Source organism: Bufo bufo, chromosome 1, assembly GCF_905171765.1.
Source record: "Bufo bufo chromosome 1, aBufBuf1.1, whole genome shotgun sequence".
NCBI lineage: Eukaryota > Metazoa > Chordata > Amphibia > Anura > Bufonidae > Bufo > Bufo bufo.
Window position 1 is genome coordinate 165401899 of NC_053389.1, and position 17453 is coordinate 165419351.

The 17453-nt window shown below is 42.1% G+C and overlaps 1 protein-coding gene across 1 annotated transcript in view; it reads left to right on the forward strand.

Annotated features, from left to right (window-relative positions):
• LOC121000927 (CMP-N-acetylneuraminate-beta-galactosamide-alpha-2,3-sialyltransferase 4-like) overlaps positions 1-17453 on the forward strand; it is a 144423-nt gene that overhangs the window by 95136 nt on the left and 31834 nt on the right. The window contains exons 4-5 of the mRNA XM_040431721.1: positions 9359-9433; positions 14721-14818. Of these exons, the coding sequence (XP_040287655.1) occupies positions 9359-9433; positions 14721-14818 (173 nt within the window). The remainder of the gene's footprint in view (positions 1-9358; positions 9434-14720; positions 14819-17453) is intronic.

Below are 17453 nucleotides of genomic sequence, written 5' to 3' on the forward strand. Positions count from 1 at the left end.
TCTTTATTATGTCATCTCCAAAATGACATACAATACATAAATATACAAAGTAATAATGGAAAAGCAGTGTAGATCAACGCTGTGAGAATGATGGCCCCACCGAGCTCTAGGTCTGTATATATTATATTAATTCATCACACTTAAAAATATATAACTAGTAATGTTGACAATTCAACAAGTAATGCAGAGGTGTGAACTGAATCGCTCACTAACACCAGTGCTATATTAAGAAATCGCGTCAAATTCCAATCCCTAACACCATATTATCATAAACATCAATTTACTTTGGGGAAATAATAAAACAAAACTGTAATAGTAATGATCCAGAAATCCAGATGGCCTTCCTAGTTAGAATAATGCCGGAGGGCACAGAATAAGAGGGTTGGGAAAGCACTGGAGTAAATGAGACATACAGACCTGGAGCCAGGAGGGGCAGAAAAACCCTGACGTACGTTTCGCCTTGCTTCCTCTGGGGGAGTACGCTTATATATTTACTCATATATAAGTGTGATGAATTAATCTGTATGAATTAATATAATACACTGCTCAAAAAAATAAAGGGAACACAAAAATAACACATCCTAGATCTGAATTAATTAAATATTCTTCTGAAATACTTTGTTCTTTACATAGTTGAATGTGCTGACAACAAAATCACACAAAAATAAAAAAATGGAAATCAAATTTTTCAACCCATGGAGGTCTGGATTTGGAGTCACACTCAAAATTAAAGTGGAAAAACACACTACAGGCTGATCCAACTTTGATGTAATGTCCTTAAAACAAGTCAAAATGAGGCTCAGTAGTGTGTGTGGCCTCCACGTGCCTGTATGACCTCCCTACAACGCCTGTGCATGCTCCTGATGAGGTGGCGGACGGTCTCCTGAGGGATCTCCTCCCAGACCTGGACTAAAGCATCTGCCAACTCCTGGACAGTCTGTGGTGCAACGTGACGTTGGTGGATAGAGCGAGACATGATGTCCCAGATGTGCTCAATTGGATTCAGGTCTGGGGAACGGGCAGGCCAGTCTATAGCATCAATGCCTTCGTCTTGCAGGAACTGCTGACACACTCCAGCCACATGAGGTCTAGCATTGTCTTGCATTAGGAGGAACCCAGGGCCAACCGCACCAGCATATGGTCTCAAAAGGGGTCTGAGGATCTCATCTCGGTACCTAATGGCAGTCAGGCAACCTCTGGTGAGCACATGGAGGGCTGAGCGGCCCTCCAAAGAAATGCCACCCCACTCCATTACTGACCCAATGCCAAACCGGTCATGCTGGAGGATGTTGCAGGCAGCAGAACGTTCTCCACGGCGTCTCCAGACTCTGTCACGTCTGTCACATGTGCTCAGTGTGAACCTGCTTTCATCTGTGAAGAGCACAGGGCGCCAGTGGCGAATTTGCCAATCTTGGTGTTCTCTGGCAAATGCCAAACGTCCTGCACGGTGTTGGGCTGTAAGCACAAACCCCACCTGTGGACGTCGGTCCCTCATATCACCCTCATGGAGTCTGTTTCTGACCGTTTGAGCAGACACATGCACATTTATGGTCTGCTGGAGGTCATTTTGCAGGGCTCTGGCAGTGCTCCTCCTGTTCCTCCTTGCACAAAGGCGGAGGTAGCGGTCCTGCTGCTGGGTTGTTGCCCTTCTACGGCCTCCTCCACGCCTCCTGATGTACTGGCCTGTCTCCTGGTAGCGCCTCCATGCTCTGGACACTACGCTGACAGACACAGCAAACCTTCTTGCCACAGCTCGCATTGATGTGCCATCCTGGATAAGCTGCACTACCTGAGCCACTTGTGTGGGTTGTAGACTCCGTCTCATGCTACCACTAGAGTGAAAGCACCGGCAGCATTCAAAAGTGACCAAAACATCAGCCAGGAAGCATAGGAACTGAGAAGTGGTCTGTGGTAACCACCTGCAGAACCACTCCTTTATTGGGGTGTCTTGCTAATTGCCTATAATTTCCACCTGTTGTCTATCCCATTTGCACAACAGCATGTGAAATTGATTGTCACTCAGTGTTGCTTCCTAAGTGGACAGTTTGATTTCACAGAAGTGTGATTGACTTGGAGTTACATTGTGTTGTTTAAGTGTTCCCTTTATTTTTTTGAGCAGTGAATATACGGACCTAGAGCTCTGTGGGGCCATCATTCTTACAGCGTTGATCTACACTGCTTTTCCATTATTACTTTGTATATTTATGTATTGTATGTTTTTTTAGAGATGACATAATAAAGAAGGCTTTTGTATTACATGTGTGGTCTTTGTAGTTCGGTTTGGTACTGTACTACACTGCGGTTTTTCCACATGGGAATCCACATAAAACCTGTGCATATTCTGCAACGTGTGCAAGTGGCCTTATACTTATACTTTTACCCATGCAGACCAGCATTCTTTTACATGCATACATTTGTAGCAAACATCAAACGAACCTACACTACGATAATATGGCAACATACGTATGCTATTTGTGTAGTACACCGCTCATTTACATTACATTAGATCAGCTGTATTACGCAAGTACAGTCCTGATCAAAAGTTTAAGACCACTTGAAAAATGGCAAAAAATCATATTTTACATTGTTGGATCTTAACAAGGTTCCAAGTAGAGCTTCAACATGCAACAAGAAGAAATGAGAGTGAGACAAAACATTTTTTGAGCATTCAATTAATTGAAAATAACGATTAAACTGAAACAGGCTGTTTTTCAGCTGATCCAAATTTTAGGACCACATGCCTTTAAAAGGCCAAATCTGTCATTTTCTGTCAGGTAGTCACACGTTGTGATGGCAAAGGCAAAAACTCTCCCTTTTTGAACGTGTACATCCGCACTTTTTGCAAGACCCCTTGTAAAATTGCTTATTCTTCTCGAAAAAACTGACAAGAATAGGATATGCTCTATTTGTGGAATGACCAAACAGATGTGGACAGCACACGTATAGAGCCCTCTGTCTCCTATTGGCACCCAATGAATGAGAATGCGGGCTGCAGATATCAGTGCACGCAGGCCTGGGCCTAGGCCTGCCTCCAGCGTGTCCCAGCAGGCTGTTCCTCTCTAGCACCGCCTGCTGGTGGATGTCAGTATAGCCTGGACAGTAAAATACAAAGATAGTCTATTATAGCCCCCTTGTGGGATTATTAAATAGTTAAAAAAAAGTTTTAATAAAAAAAATTCCAAGTAAAAAAAAAATAAACTTTTTTACTATTGAAAAAATGTATTTCAATAGAAAAAATAGCAAAAATTTAATCTCCTCCTTATTTTTGGTATCGCCGTGTCTGTAACGACCTGCACTACACAATTATCATGTAATTTATCCAGTACGGTGAACGCCGTAAAAAAAAAAAAAAAAAAAGCCAGAATTGCTGCTTTTTGCTTATTCACCACCAAAAAAGCAGAGCAAAAAGAGATCAAGAATTATTATATACCCCAAAATGATACCAATGAAAACAACCAGGTGTTTCTCAAAAATTAGGCCTCTCACAGCTCCATAGAAAGAAAAGTAAAAAATATGGATCTTGGGATGCAGTGATGCAAAAACATTTTCTTCTTCTTTTTTTAAAAAAATGGTTTTTATTGTGCAAAAGTAGCAAAACTTAAAAAAAAAATTATTTGGTATCGCTGTAATTGTACTGAGCCAGAGAATGAAGTTATCATGTTATCTATGCCACAAAATGAATGTAACAAAATTTCTCATGTAAAAATGCAGTGGCAGTATTGCTGTTTTTTTTTCTATCCCCTTACCAGAAAGAGTTAATCAAAGTTAATCGGTAGGTTATGTGTACCCCAAAATGGCACCATTAAAAACTACAACTTGTCCCACAAAAAACAATCCCTCATTCGACTGCATATACGGAAAAATAAAAAAGTTATGGTGATGATGAAAAAATGAAAAAAAAAAATCACTTGGTCATTAAGGCCCAAAACAGGCTGGTCACTAACAGGGTTAAAAAGTCACAGTTAATAAATCTGGCTTAATTCATCTTGACAGGCTAATTATGCCCACTTTTCTGCTCATTTTTCAAGACTGGAGTGAGTGGTGTGCGAGAATTGTGAGGAGGATTGGAGTGGTAGCAAAAACAGGAGGAGTAGTAGTAGAGGCAGGGGGCTTAAAGTACCCCTAGGAAAAAAAACTAAAAGTGCAGATAGCAACAATAGGCACAGTTCTGAGCTATAACACAGAGCATACTTTTCCCATAGTCCCTGAGTCTCTAAACACTTTGCAATCTTCCCAAATTTGACCATGGACATGCAAGTCCCACTGTGGTGGGTGCTGAAGAGATATAACCTAACCTCGAGCAGCAAAGTACAAGGTTATCTTTACTGTCCCGGCACACTCACCCGGTCCTAAACAATCTGTGAAAATCTTTGCTGCTGTCTCCCTGGGTTAGTCTTCTGGCACGGTTGTTTTTTCTCTGGCAGCTTCTCACTCCACATGAATGGTGTTTTCCTGGAAAACGGATTCTCTTTTGTCACACAGGCCTTAACCAGATTTCAAAAGCATCTGCCACCAATGTGGGATACACCGTTGCTGAAATAAATGACAGAAAAACTTTTAGTAATAATTAACCCAGTGGTCCTCTAGGGCACTGCAGGTATAAAAATGCAAAATGTTGCAAATGTATTTATTTATTTTCAAATAAGTATTCACTGCCTGAAGAAAGGTTGAATAGCTAGATTTAAACACTAAATTTTATTAGGTATGTGTTAAAAATAAATAAATAGATCAGAGGGACTTTTTTTGACACATCTAAATCAAAGAAAGAAAAAGAAAAAAAAGATTGCTATTGACCTACAAACATCTACGCATTGTAGCCAAATGCTTAATCCAGCTCCCCTGTCTGCCTGCTATAGCGCAGTGAATACTTCTATTAGTGAAACGTAAATTCCATTATCGTTTGTGTCTGTGATTCTATTATTAAAACAATTCTTTATAATCAGGAAAGGCAGTTTTTTTTTGACAGCATGCCTCAGATAAATGGGATGAAGAGGCGAAACTAGTTTTTTCAGAAGCACAACTACCGCCAGATTCGTGTACCCTGAGTCTGTCAGGATCCTTTAAGCAACTTACAAACACATACAAGGACCATGTGAGGGGCTGGTGGGAGATACAGACGCTGGATACATACATTAGGAACAAAATCGTACCAATGGGACTACGTATCCCATTTTTACCTACGTCCAGGGTTCAGTCACCAAAATTCAGTAAAAAATGGGAAAAAGAATCGATAGATAGTTCACTGCGTCTTATGACATTACTTCTGGAGGAGGAGAGAGTGATCCATGAGAAAAACACTTGTCTACTTCAGGAACAGATTGCAGCGACTAAAAAGTTCTCAGAAAATCCTGATTTTGCCTGCAAAGAGTTAATATTACAACAGACCATTGAGCGATTTACGTCTCAGCTTAAAGCACGGAAACACTCTCAATATTTGAGGGATACATCCGACTTTAAGGAAGGTCGTATCCTTGACTTTAGGGCAAAAACTATGAGAATACTTGTAGGGGAGACTGAACCCTTGTCCTCGGAAGGGGAGATTAAATCCGAGGGCCCCTCTCATCCAGCAGCTCAATTCCCCATTTTTTCATCTGTGAGGGGGAGATCAAGAGGGAGAGGAGGCAGAAGTAGGAGACCACGTCAATGGGGAGGGGGGGAGGGGTTAGGTGCACCCCCGAGAACTTATGCACTTTCATTTGTCCCCACATGTGCATTTAACCTCTTCAATTGGGTCAAGAATTTGACCCTATTTGTAACAAAGTTGAAATGGAAAAAGTTTTTTGCCACGCACGATAATCAACAGTGCTTGGAACTGGGCATTGACCCAGAGGAGTTGCAGGGTGTATGCCTCCTGGTGGATTTGATGGAGGAGGGGGAGAGAGATCCTGGTGAAGGACCCTTCACAGATTTGAAACTTCTATCCACCAAGTATCCACCAATGGGGGACAATACACCAATGAATATATTCCTAAAGGATGTTACAGATCAACTACGGATGTTGGAAGGTCAGAGACTAGGTGGGTCCAATCTTTCTAGAATGTAGATGGAGGCTTTACTATCCCTTGAGCGCGACCCCTCCATTGCCATTAAACCAGCTGACAAGGGGGGGGGGGAATATTGCGATCATGGGTTGGGAACAATACAGGGAGATCTGTCTCAACATTCTAATCAGTGCTATAGGGTCCTTGACACCAACCTCCCTCAAGGTCTATGAGAACAAACTTATCAGCCAGGTGGAATTTTCCTTCTTACTCCCGAAACATCTGGTGGTCCCATGCTTTCATAGTCTTCCCAAAGACCACAAAGGACTCTCCCCTCTCAAGAAGAGACCAATTGTTTCTGGGATGGGGAGCCTTACACAGGGTATGAGCACATATGTGGATAAAATCCTGCGGCCCTTTGTGCTGGCTCTCCCATCTTATGTGAGGGATTCGATGAACGTGATCACAAAGTTAGAGGTCATCCAAAAATTTTTTTTTACGTGAACGGGGCACACATTTATGGCGACACAACAAATTTGTGTTGGAGTTACTTCAGTTCATTTTGGAACATAATGTGTTCCTCTTTGATCGTCGCATGTACCACCAGCTCAGGGGGGTGGCAATGGGGGGGCCCCTGTGCACCTACCTTTGCCAAACTTTACCTGGCCTGGTGGGAATGAGAGGTGGTTTTCATTGATGATGGAAATAGATGGGCCGGGCATATTAACTTATGGCTACTGTACATCGACGATGTGCTGATATTGTGGTCAGGGAGCACTATGGAGTTCAACAGTTTTGTGAAGGATCTAAACAACAATGATCTGGGGCTGTACTTTACATCCCCACAAAAACCAGATCACCTACCTAGACCTGACCATTTTTAGTAACCATGGTTATGTGGGGTGGATCGATGCTATTTAGCTATGTCTATGCGCACGCATACTATGTGCGCTTGATCCTCTTACCTATATATGCATGTTGCCTCATAGATGCCAATATCACTCAAAATCGCCACAATATCCCTGCTGCTCTATGGAGTGTTTTGACAAGAGCGTCTGAGCCGCGCCTTCAGCTTCTCCATTCGCCCGCACAGGAGCTGGATCCACCTTACGGGGATTTACTTTCTTTATTTAAACAGCGTAATTTGGCAGCCACGTCACGCCCATCCTAGCGCCGATGCCGCCGCCTTACCACACAAGGCGGGCGGTGTTGTATGTTTGTCTGTATTTAGTTTAGCGATCTTTAGCTCCTGATGAGCCCTGCGGCGAAACGCGTAGAGCTATTGATAGGATCAGAGAATACAGACTCAGCAAACTCTATATATAGCATGTATAGGGCGCTTAGCCGCTTTAATTGCTGGCAGTAGTGAAGGTGTCTGAGCATATGGAGGGGGGGGATGGGGTGTGCACATTCAGAGTGGTAGAAAACTAGACCACTATTAAAGGGTGCTCATGTTGGAGCCCCCGATCCCTGGCTAAGCATACTCCTGCAAATAGTGTTTACTGGCCAAACAATACACAGTAGCTACTGACCCTCTATCTGTCAGAACGCGCTACAGCAGACGTGTATAGCGCATGGCCAGTTGTACAGCTACATTGTGTCTTTGTGCGCCGTGTATAAAATATCTATACTGCAACGCACAACACATTGGAGCCATTGGTACATGTCAGAAGGCACTACAGCAGGCAGACAGGGGAGCTGGATTAAGCATTTGGCTACAATGCGTAAGGCTCCTTTCACACGGGCGAGATTTCTGCGCGGGTGCAATGCGTGAGGTGAACGCATTGCACCTGCACTAAATTTGGATCCATTCACTTCTATGGGGCTGTGCACATGAGCGGTGATTTTCACGCATCACTGAGCAACATGCTCTATATTGTGCGTTTTTCACGCAACGCAGGCCCCATAGAAGTGAATGGGGCTGCGTGAAAATCGCAATCATCCGCAAGCAATTGCAGATGCGGTGCGATTTTCACGCATGGTTACTAGGTGACGATCAGGATGTGGACCCGATCTTTATTATTTTACCTTATAACATGGTTATAAGGGAAAATAATAGCATTCTTCATACAGAATGCTTAGTAAAATAGGGATGGAGGGGTTAAAAAAATAATAATAATAATTTAACTCACCTTAATCCACTTGTTCGCGTAGCCCAGCTTCTCTTCTGTCTTCACCTGTGAGGAAAAGGACCTGTGGTGACGTCACTGCTCTCATCACATGGTCCATCACATGATCTATCACCGAGGTGATGGACCATGTGATGAGCGCAGTGATGTCACCACAGGTCCTTTTCCTCACAGGTGAAGACAGAAGAGAAGCCGGGCTGAGCGAACAAGTGGATTAAGGTGAGTTAAATAAAAAAAAATTAACCCCTCCATCCTTATTTTACTAAGCATTCTGCATTCAGAATGCTATTATTTTCCCTTATAACCATGTTATAAGGGAAAATAATAAAATCTATACAACACCTAACCCAAACTTCTGTGAAGAAGTCCGGGTTCAGGTCTGGGTACCAAACATGACGATTTTTCTCACGCGCGTGCATAACGCATTAAAACGCTTTGCACTCGTGGGGAAAAAATCACGCATTTTCCCGCAACGCACCCGCATCTGTTCCCGCACGTCACTCGCAACACCCGTGTGAACCCAGCCTAAATGTTTGTAGGTCGATAGCAATCTTTTTTCTTTCTTTGATTTGGATGTGTCAAAAAAAGTCCCTCTGATCTATTTATTTATTTTTAACACATACCTAATAAAAGTTAGTGTTTTAATCTAGCTATTCAACGTTTCTTCAGGCAGTGAATACTTCTATTAGTGATACGTAAATTCCATTATCGTTTGTGTCAGTGATTTTATTTTAAAATAAGCCCAAAAAAATTCTGAAACTTTATTTCTGACTTTTTGAAAGCATAATTTAGGATTACAAGTCTTATATCCTGTTTGAAAGGTTGTCACCGCCCCGCCCCTTTACTAACCTCATCGAATATTATATAATAGTAATATAATTGCATTGTGAGCAAGTGTTCATGAGATGTTTTCAGAGGATTATCTTCCAGCCATGTTGCCTTGTACTATTCTGTTTTACTAAATTTACATAGCAAAACCTGGTATTCATAGAATACACAAATACAGATATTATTATTCATTATTAAAGTACCATTCATTCCATGGCGCTGTACATATGATAAGGGGTGTACATATATAATAAATAAAAAAGTACAATAAGCATGAACAAAACGAGTTACAAACTGGTACAGAAGGAGATAGGACCCTGCCTGCAAGGGCTTACAATCTACAAGGGAAGGGAGAGATATAACAAAACTATGGAGTATACAGGTTTGGATTTCTATTTACATTGTCGCCTCTCCTTTCAGTACGTCATATGAGCATATCCGAGCTGCATGCACGCCAGGAAACGTCGCTACCAAAGCAGCTGCCGTAATCCCCAAGTAAGTATCTACAATGCTACTACTCATCATACCAATGGCTTCTACAATCTTCCATGATGAAGGTACAGCATATACAGTGCCTTGAAAAAGTATTCACACCCCTTGAACTTTTCCACATTACACCCACAAACGTAAATTTATTTTATTGGGATTTTATGTGATAGACCAACACAAAGTATCAAGTATGTGTAAAGAAAAGAAAATTAAACTTGGTTTTTAAAATTTTAAATAAATAAAAATCTGAAAATTGTGGCATGCATTTAATAATCCAGTGTGACCAATTGCTTTTAGCAGTCACCTAATTAGTAGTGTAATTAGTGTAATTTATTCTCAGTTTAACCACAGCTGTTCTGCGAAGGCCTAAGGGGTTTGTTAGTGAACATTAGTGATCAGCATCATGAAAACCAAGGAACACAACAGACAGGTCACAGATAAAGTTGTGGAGAAGTGAAAAGCATGGTTAGGTAATAAAAAAATATATCCCAAGCTCTGAACATTTCACAGAGCACTGTTTAATCCATCATCCGAAAATGGATGCACCACATTGGCAACAGCAACTCTTCTGGAGGGAGACATGAACCCTGCCGCTAACATGTGCCTATGTCACAGCATTATAAGATGTGAATATCGTTAGTTAGGTATATTTTGGATAATAGAAGCAAATGTGTTAGCACATAACCCTTTTTGGTTATTTAAGGCTACTTTCACACTAGCGTTCGGGGCTCCGCTTGTGAGTTCCGTTTGAAGGCTCTCACAAGCGGCCCCGAACGGATCCGTCCAGTCCTAATGCATTCTGAGTGGAGGCGGATCCGCTCAGAATGCATCAGTCTGGCAGCGTTTGTCCTCCGCTCCGCTCAGCAGACGGACACCTGAACGCTGCTTGCAGCGTTCGGGTGTCCGCCTGGCCGTGCGGAGGCGAACGGATCCGTCCAGACTTACAATGTAAGTCAATGGGGACGGATCCGTTTGAAGTTGACACAGTATGGCTCAATTTTCAAACGGATCCGTCCCCCATTGACTTTCAATGTAAAGTCTGAACGGATCCGTTTGCATTATCATGAACAAAAAAAAAATAAAAAAAAAATTTTTTTTTTTTTTTTTTGTTCATGGTAATGCAAACGGATCCGTTCTGAATGGATCTAAGCGTTTGCATTATAGGTGCGGATCCGTCTGTGCAGATACCAGACGGATCCGCACCAAACGCAGGTGTGAAAGTAGCCTAAGGCTACTTTCACACTGGCGTTTTGGTTTCCGTTTGTGAGATCCGTTTCAGGGCTCTCACAAGCGGTCCAAAACGGATTACTTTTGCCGTAATGCATTCTGAATGTATAAGGATCCTTTCAGAATGCATCTGTTCTGAACGGATGCATGCGGTTGTATTATTGGTGAGGATCCGTCTGTGCAGATCCATGACGGGATCCGCACCAAACGCGAGTGTGAAAGTAGCCTAACTCCCAAATTGTCTCAGTTATTTTGGACATTTTCATTTGTGACATTTGTTATCAGTAAAGAGTTTAGCGGTTTTATTGTGACGTTAAAGAATATGTTTTATGAATAAGTGCGGATAGATGGTCATAGATAGATTGTGCTCACACTTATAGACTTGCCGCCTAGGGCTTGCACTGCAAGTAGACAGGGTTCCAGTTAGGGCTCACTGTCCGTGTATTCCTTCCTACTGTGGTATTGAACAACTTTGTGGAGAATGGTGGTAAAGATGGTGTTCAGCAGTAGAAGAGAGGAGCTGATGGAGGGTGATCAGCTTTCTGCATATTGAATGTGCGGACATACAGTAATGGTCAGCATTGGTTGATGTGCTGAGATTTCAGTCTGCATTCCGTACATGACAAGTGCTGAGTTGTTGAAGGTTAAAGATGCTGAGGTGTTGGTCATCATGTTGGAGAAGAGAAAGTGCACTACTGATAGATGTTATTCAGCATTCTGGAGAAGAACAAGCGCTGATACATGATGATCGGCTTCCTAGAGAGGAGGAGGATCTGATAGTTGGTACTCAAGAATTAAAGGGAACCTGTCATCAACTTTATGCTGCCCATACTAACGGCAGAATAAAATAGAGACAGGTGAGTTGATTTCAGCGGTTTGTCATTTATAAGTTAAAAGTAAGTGGTTGCCGAGAACCAACATCACAATCATTGCAGACTGGGCCTGGAAAAGAGTCACGGCCACCTGAGAAGAGTCCTGGCTATTCATGAATCCCTGCTCTCCCGCCCACCTGCTGATGACTGACAGTCTTCTACCTAGTTGTCTCCCTTTCTCTCTAGGAGAGAACTGCCAATCATCAGCAGATGGGCGGGAGAGCAGGAGATTAGGAATAACCATGACTCTTCTCAGGTAGATTTGACTCTTTTCAAGGCCTGGGCTGCAATGATTATGATGCTGGTTCTCGGCAACTACTTACTTTTAGCTCATGTGTGACACACCGCTGAAATCAGCATTTCTGTCACTATTTTATGCTGCCTTCAGTGAGGTCAGCAAAGGCCTCATGCCCAGCGGCCGTGGCCGTATTGCGGCCCACAAACGGCGGGTCGGCAATCCACGGCCACCGGCCGTGTGCACCCCGCATGACGTATGCGGACCCATTCACTTTGAATGGGTCTTCAATTCCAGAGATGCAGAACGGAGTCACGGAACACCGGAAGCACTACAGAGTGCTTCTGTGGTGTTTCTTTCCGTGGCAATTGCGGTCCCCAATGCATGGAACGGCTGCACAACGGCCGTGTGCATGAGGCCTAAAGTTGATGACAGGTTCCCTTTAAACATCTGGAACTGGAGGAAAATCCTGAAAAGTTAAATCAATTTGTTCAAACCAAGTAAATATTCAAATCATTTCTTTATTTACACAAAGGTAAAACGTTCCGTGGGCTGCTCTCACCTGATCAGTCTTGAAGCACGGACTGTGCTTGGAAAAGGCACCAGTTAGGACTATATAGAAATAAGCCGGGATGTCCAGCTTCCAAAAAAGACGTAGTTCTTTATTCCAATGTCACACAGAATAAAAAAATCCAACACGGCAAGCAAGTCTACATGTTTCGAATACTCTATAAGGATCAGTATTAGAGTATCCGAAACATGTAGACTTGCTTGCCGTGTTTTTTGGAAGCTGGACATCCCGGCTTATTTCTATATAGTCCTTTCTTTATTTAGTATGTACAGTATACTTTATATAGTATATTGTATGGTTACTCTCTAGAGGTGACATTGGAAAAAGAAAAAAAAAAATATTTATGGAATTACCACCATATGCAACACAAGTTTTATGAACTGGTAAAGAAGTTGACACTGGAGTTAAAATTAGTATTTACGCATACAGTAGCTACTCAGCATATGAGGAACCACCAGTAGGTAACATTCCCTTGAGAGCATCTAGAATGGTTGCTTACACAGAAAAAAATAGGATTCTGTAAAAAAAAAAAAAAAAAAAAAACATCCTGAGCATCAGTTATGCACATTTGGCATCTATTTGAGCCATTTTTTAAAATCAGAGATCCGTTATTTTAGCCGCAAAAAAAGTCCTGCTAAAGTAGTGGATCTCTGATGGAAATGACTCAAACAGATGCCAAATGTGCATAACTGATGCTCAGGATCCGTGTTTTTGACAGATCAGAAGAATGGAAAAATAAAAAGTGATGTGATCTCGCCTTAAGGCCTCTTTCACACTACCGTTTTTTTTTTTCGTTTTGCGGGCCATTATTTGCGTTCCGTATACGGTCCGTATACGGAACCATTCATTTCAATGGTTCCGCAAAAAAAACGGAATGTACTCCGTATGCATTCCGTTTCCGTATTTCCGTTTTTACGTTCCGTTGAAAGATAGAACATGTCCCATTATTGCCCGCAAATCACGTTCCGTGGCTGCATTCAAGTCAATGGGTCCGCAAAAAAAGGAACACATACGGAAATGCATCCGTATGTCTTCCGTATCCGTTCCGTTTTTGCGGAACCATCTATTGAAAATGTTATGCCCAGTACAATTTTTTCTATGTAATTACTGTATACTGTATATGCCATACGGAAAAACAGAACGGAAATGGAAACACAACGGAAACAAAAAAACAGAACAACGGATCCATGAAAAACGGACCGCAAAACACTGAAATAGCCATACGGTCGTGTGCAGGAGGCCTAAGAAGGTTAACCAGGAAATTGAGTTAGAACAGTGGATTCCAATAAACAAGCAACAACAGCCCTTAGATATTGGGACATGTCTCTTTGCTTAGCTGAATCAGGAAATGGAAGGTCCCACATGTAAAGGGTCTGTGCATTGCAGCAGTATGCAGTGGCGTGCCTAGGGTGTTTGGCACCCGGGGCGGGTCCTTTCTTTGGCACCCCCCCAATACTTTAAAACATTTTTTACCCCTTTCTCAGTTGTAATGCCCTCTTTGTGCCCCCTTCACAGTAATAATCCCCATTGTGCCCCCTTCACAGTAATAATCCCCATTGGGCACCTTCACAGTAATAATCCCCATTGTGCCCCCTTCCCAGTAATAATCCCCATTGTGTCCCCTTCGCAGTAAAAATCCCTATTGTGCCCCTTCACAGTAATAATCCCCATTGTGCCCCCTCCACAGTAATAATCCCCCTTGTGTCCCCTTCATAGTAATAATCCCCCTTGTGCCCCCTTTATAGTAATAATGCCCACTGTGCCCCTTTCATAGTAATAATGCCCATTGTGCCCCCTTCATAGTAGTAATGCCCTCTGTGACCCCTCTATAGTAGAAATCCCCATTGTGCCCCTTCACAGTAATAATGCCCACTGTGCCCCCTTCACAGTAATAATCAACATTGTGCCCCCTTCACAGTAATAATCCCCATTGTGTCCCCTTCTGCTGACAGACGCCCTTTAATTTATTAAACATGATGCTGCCACTAACAAGTTGTTCCAGATTAGAAAAACCTGGTTGCTTTCTTCCAAAGTTTGCAAAACATACATCCATGCATTATATCTGGCATTGCAGCTCAGCTCTATTGACGTTAATAAGGCAGAGGTGCAGTACTACACACAACCGGTGGAAGGGGTGGCACTGTTTTTGAAAGGAAGCAGCCATGGTTTTTTTTATATTCCTGGACATCCCCACCTTCAAATTGTAAGCTGGGTGCTGCTACCCCCTTACATGCTGGTTGCAGATGACTAATTTTGGTACCAGCTATGATATTATTAGACTGTAAATGCTATAGATGGGTACTCTTTAGTATTGCTATGTGTGCACTGAATACTTCACTGATGTTACCAGGATCCTGATCCTCTTTCCCCTCTTCTAATTTATTTCAGTTACTCAAGAAATCACAGCTTCTTCCTGCAGCTCAGTGACTATTTCTGGACACAGACTTCATCTTTGTATGCTTTGCCATATGGCACCAAAGGAAGTGGTAAGTTACTGGTTTAGGAATGAATTCCCCAACATCAATGCAATATCTGCAAAAAGGGAAAATACTCATGGGTAGGGATGAGCGAACCCGAACTGTATAGTTCGGGTTCGTACCGAATTTTGGGGTGTCCGGGTTCGGTGTTCGGCGCTTTCTTGGCGCTTTTTGAAAGGCTGCAAAGCAGCCAATCAACAAGCGTCATACTACTTGCCCCAAGAGGCCATCACAGCCTTGCCTACTATTGGCATGGCTGTGATTGGCCAGTGCAGCATGTGACCCAGCCTCTATATAAGCTTGGGTCGCGTAGCGCTGCACGTCACTCTGCTGATTCAAGCATAGGGAGAGGTTGCAGCTGCGACGTTAGGGCGAGATTAGGCAGATTAACTCCTCCAAAAGACTTCATTCTGTGATCGATCTGCAGCTATGGATCATTGAAGTGCTAATATCGACTTGCTCACTTTTTTGAGGCTGCCCAGAGCGTTTTTAGATCACTTTTTTCTGGGGTGATCGGCGGCCATTTTGTGACTTGTGGTGCGCCAGCACAAGCTATCACCAAGTGTATTTAACCATCAATAGTGTGGTTATTTTGTGCTATATCCTACATCAGCTGCAGGCTGAGCCTGTGTCACCGAAGTGCATTTAACCATCAACAGTCTGGTTATTTTTTGGCCATATACTACATCAGCTGCAGGCTGAGCCTGTGTCACCGAAGTGCATTTAACCATCAACAGTCTGGTTATATTTTGGCCATATACTACATCTGGTGCAGGCTGAGCCTGTGTCACCCAAGTGCATTTAACCATCAATAGTGTGGTTATTTTTTGGCCATATACTACATCAGGGGCAAATTGAGCCTGTCACCCAGCGCCAAAAAAATAGACCTGACATTTCTATTCAACCAAATTTGTACTGTTTTAGCTGGTCAAGTTATTTGTAGTGACCGTAAAAGCACATTTTTTGTTCTGGGTTGAAAAACTATTCCCAAATTTGCCATTCTCAAAATAACTAGTTTCTGCTATATGAGGCCTACTTGAAATCTATCCCAAAAAGGATATCTTACATTGAAGGTGCTGATAGTGTCATTCAGAAAAACCTAAGACACACGCTACCGTGCAGATAGAAGTCTAATTCTGTGATTAAACCTACACCTGTCACACAGCGCAAAAAAAAAACAGGCCTCACATTTCTATTCAACCAAATCTGTACTGTTTTAGCTGGTCAAGTTATTTGTAGTTACCGTAAAAGCACATTTTTTGTTCTGGGTTGAAAAACTATTTCCAAATTTGCCATTCTCAAAATAACTAGTTTCTGCTATATGAGGCCTACTTGAAATCTATCCCAAAAAGGATATCTTACATTGAAGGTGCTGATAGTGTCCTTCAGAAAAACCTAAGACACACGCTACCGTGCAGAGAGAAGTCTGATTCTGTGATTAAACCTATACCTGTCACACAGCGCAAAAAAAAACAGGCCTCACATTTCTATTCAACCAAATCTGTACTGTTTTAGCTGGTCAAGTTATTTGTAGTGACCGTAAAAAGCACATTTTTTGTTCTGGGTTGAAAAACTATTCCCAAATTTGCCATTCTCAAAATAACTAGTTTCTGCTATATGAGGCCTACTTGAAATCTATCCCAAAAAGGATATCTTACATTGAAGGTGCTGATAGTGTCATTCAGAAAAACCTAAGACACACGCTACCGTGCAGATAGAAGTCTAATTCTGTGATTAAACCTATACCTGTCACACAGTGCAAAAAAAAAACAGGCCTCACATTTCTATTCAACCAAATCTGTACTGTTTTAGCTGGTCAAGTTATTTGTAGTGACCGTAAAAGCACATTTTTTGTTCTGGGTTGAAAAACTATTCCCAAATTTGCCATTCTCAAAATAACTAGTTTCTGCTATATGAGGCCTACTTGAAATCTATCCCAAAAAGGATATCTTACATTGAAGGTGCTGATAGTGTCATTCAGAAAAACCTAAGACACACGCTAGCGTGCAGATAGAAGTCTGATTCTGTGATTAAACCTATACCTGTCACACAGCGCAAAAAAAAACAGGCCTCACATTTCTATTCAACCAAATCTGTACTGTTTTAGCTGGTCAAGTTATTTATAGTGACCGTAAAAGCACATTTTTTGTTCTGGGTTGAAAAACTATTCCCAAATTTGCCATTCTCAAAATAACTAGTTTCTGCTATATGAGGCCTACTTGAAATCTATCCCAAAAAGGATATCTTACATTGAAGGTGCTGATAGTGTCCTTCAGAAAAACCTAAGACACACGCTACCGTGCAGAGAGAAGTCTGATTCTGTGATTAAACCTATACCTGTCACACAGCACAAAAAAAAACAGGCCTCACATTTCTATTCAACCAAATCTGTACTGTTTTAGCTGGTCAAGTTATTTGTAGTGACCGTAAAAGCAAATTTTTTGTTCTGGGTTGAAAAACTATTCCCAAATTTGCCATTCTCAAAATAACTAGTTTCTGCTATATGAGGCCTACTTGAAATCTATCCCAAAAAGGATATCTTACATTGAAGGTGCTGATAGTGTCATTCTGAAAAACCTAAGACACACGCTACCATGCAGATAGAAGTCTAATTCTGTGATTAAACCTATACCTGTCACACAGT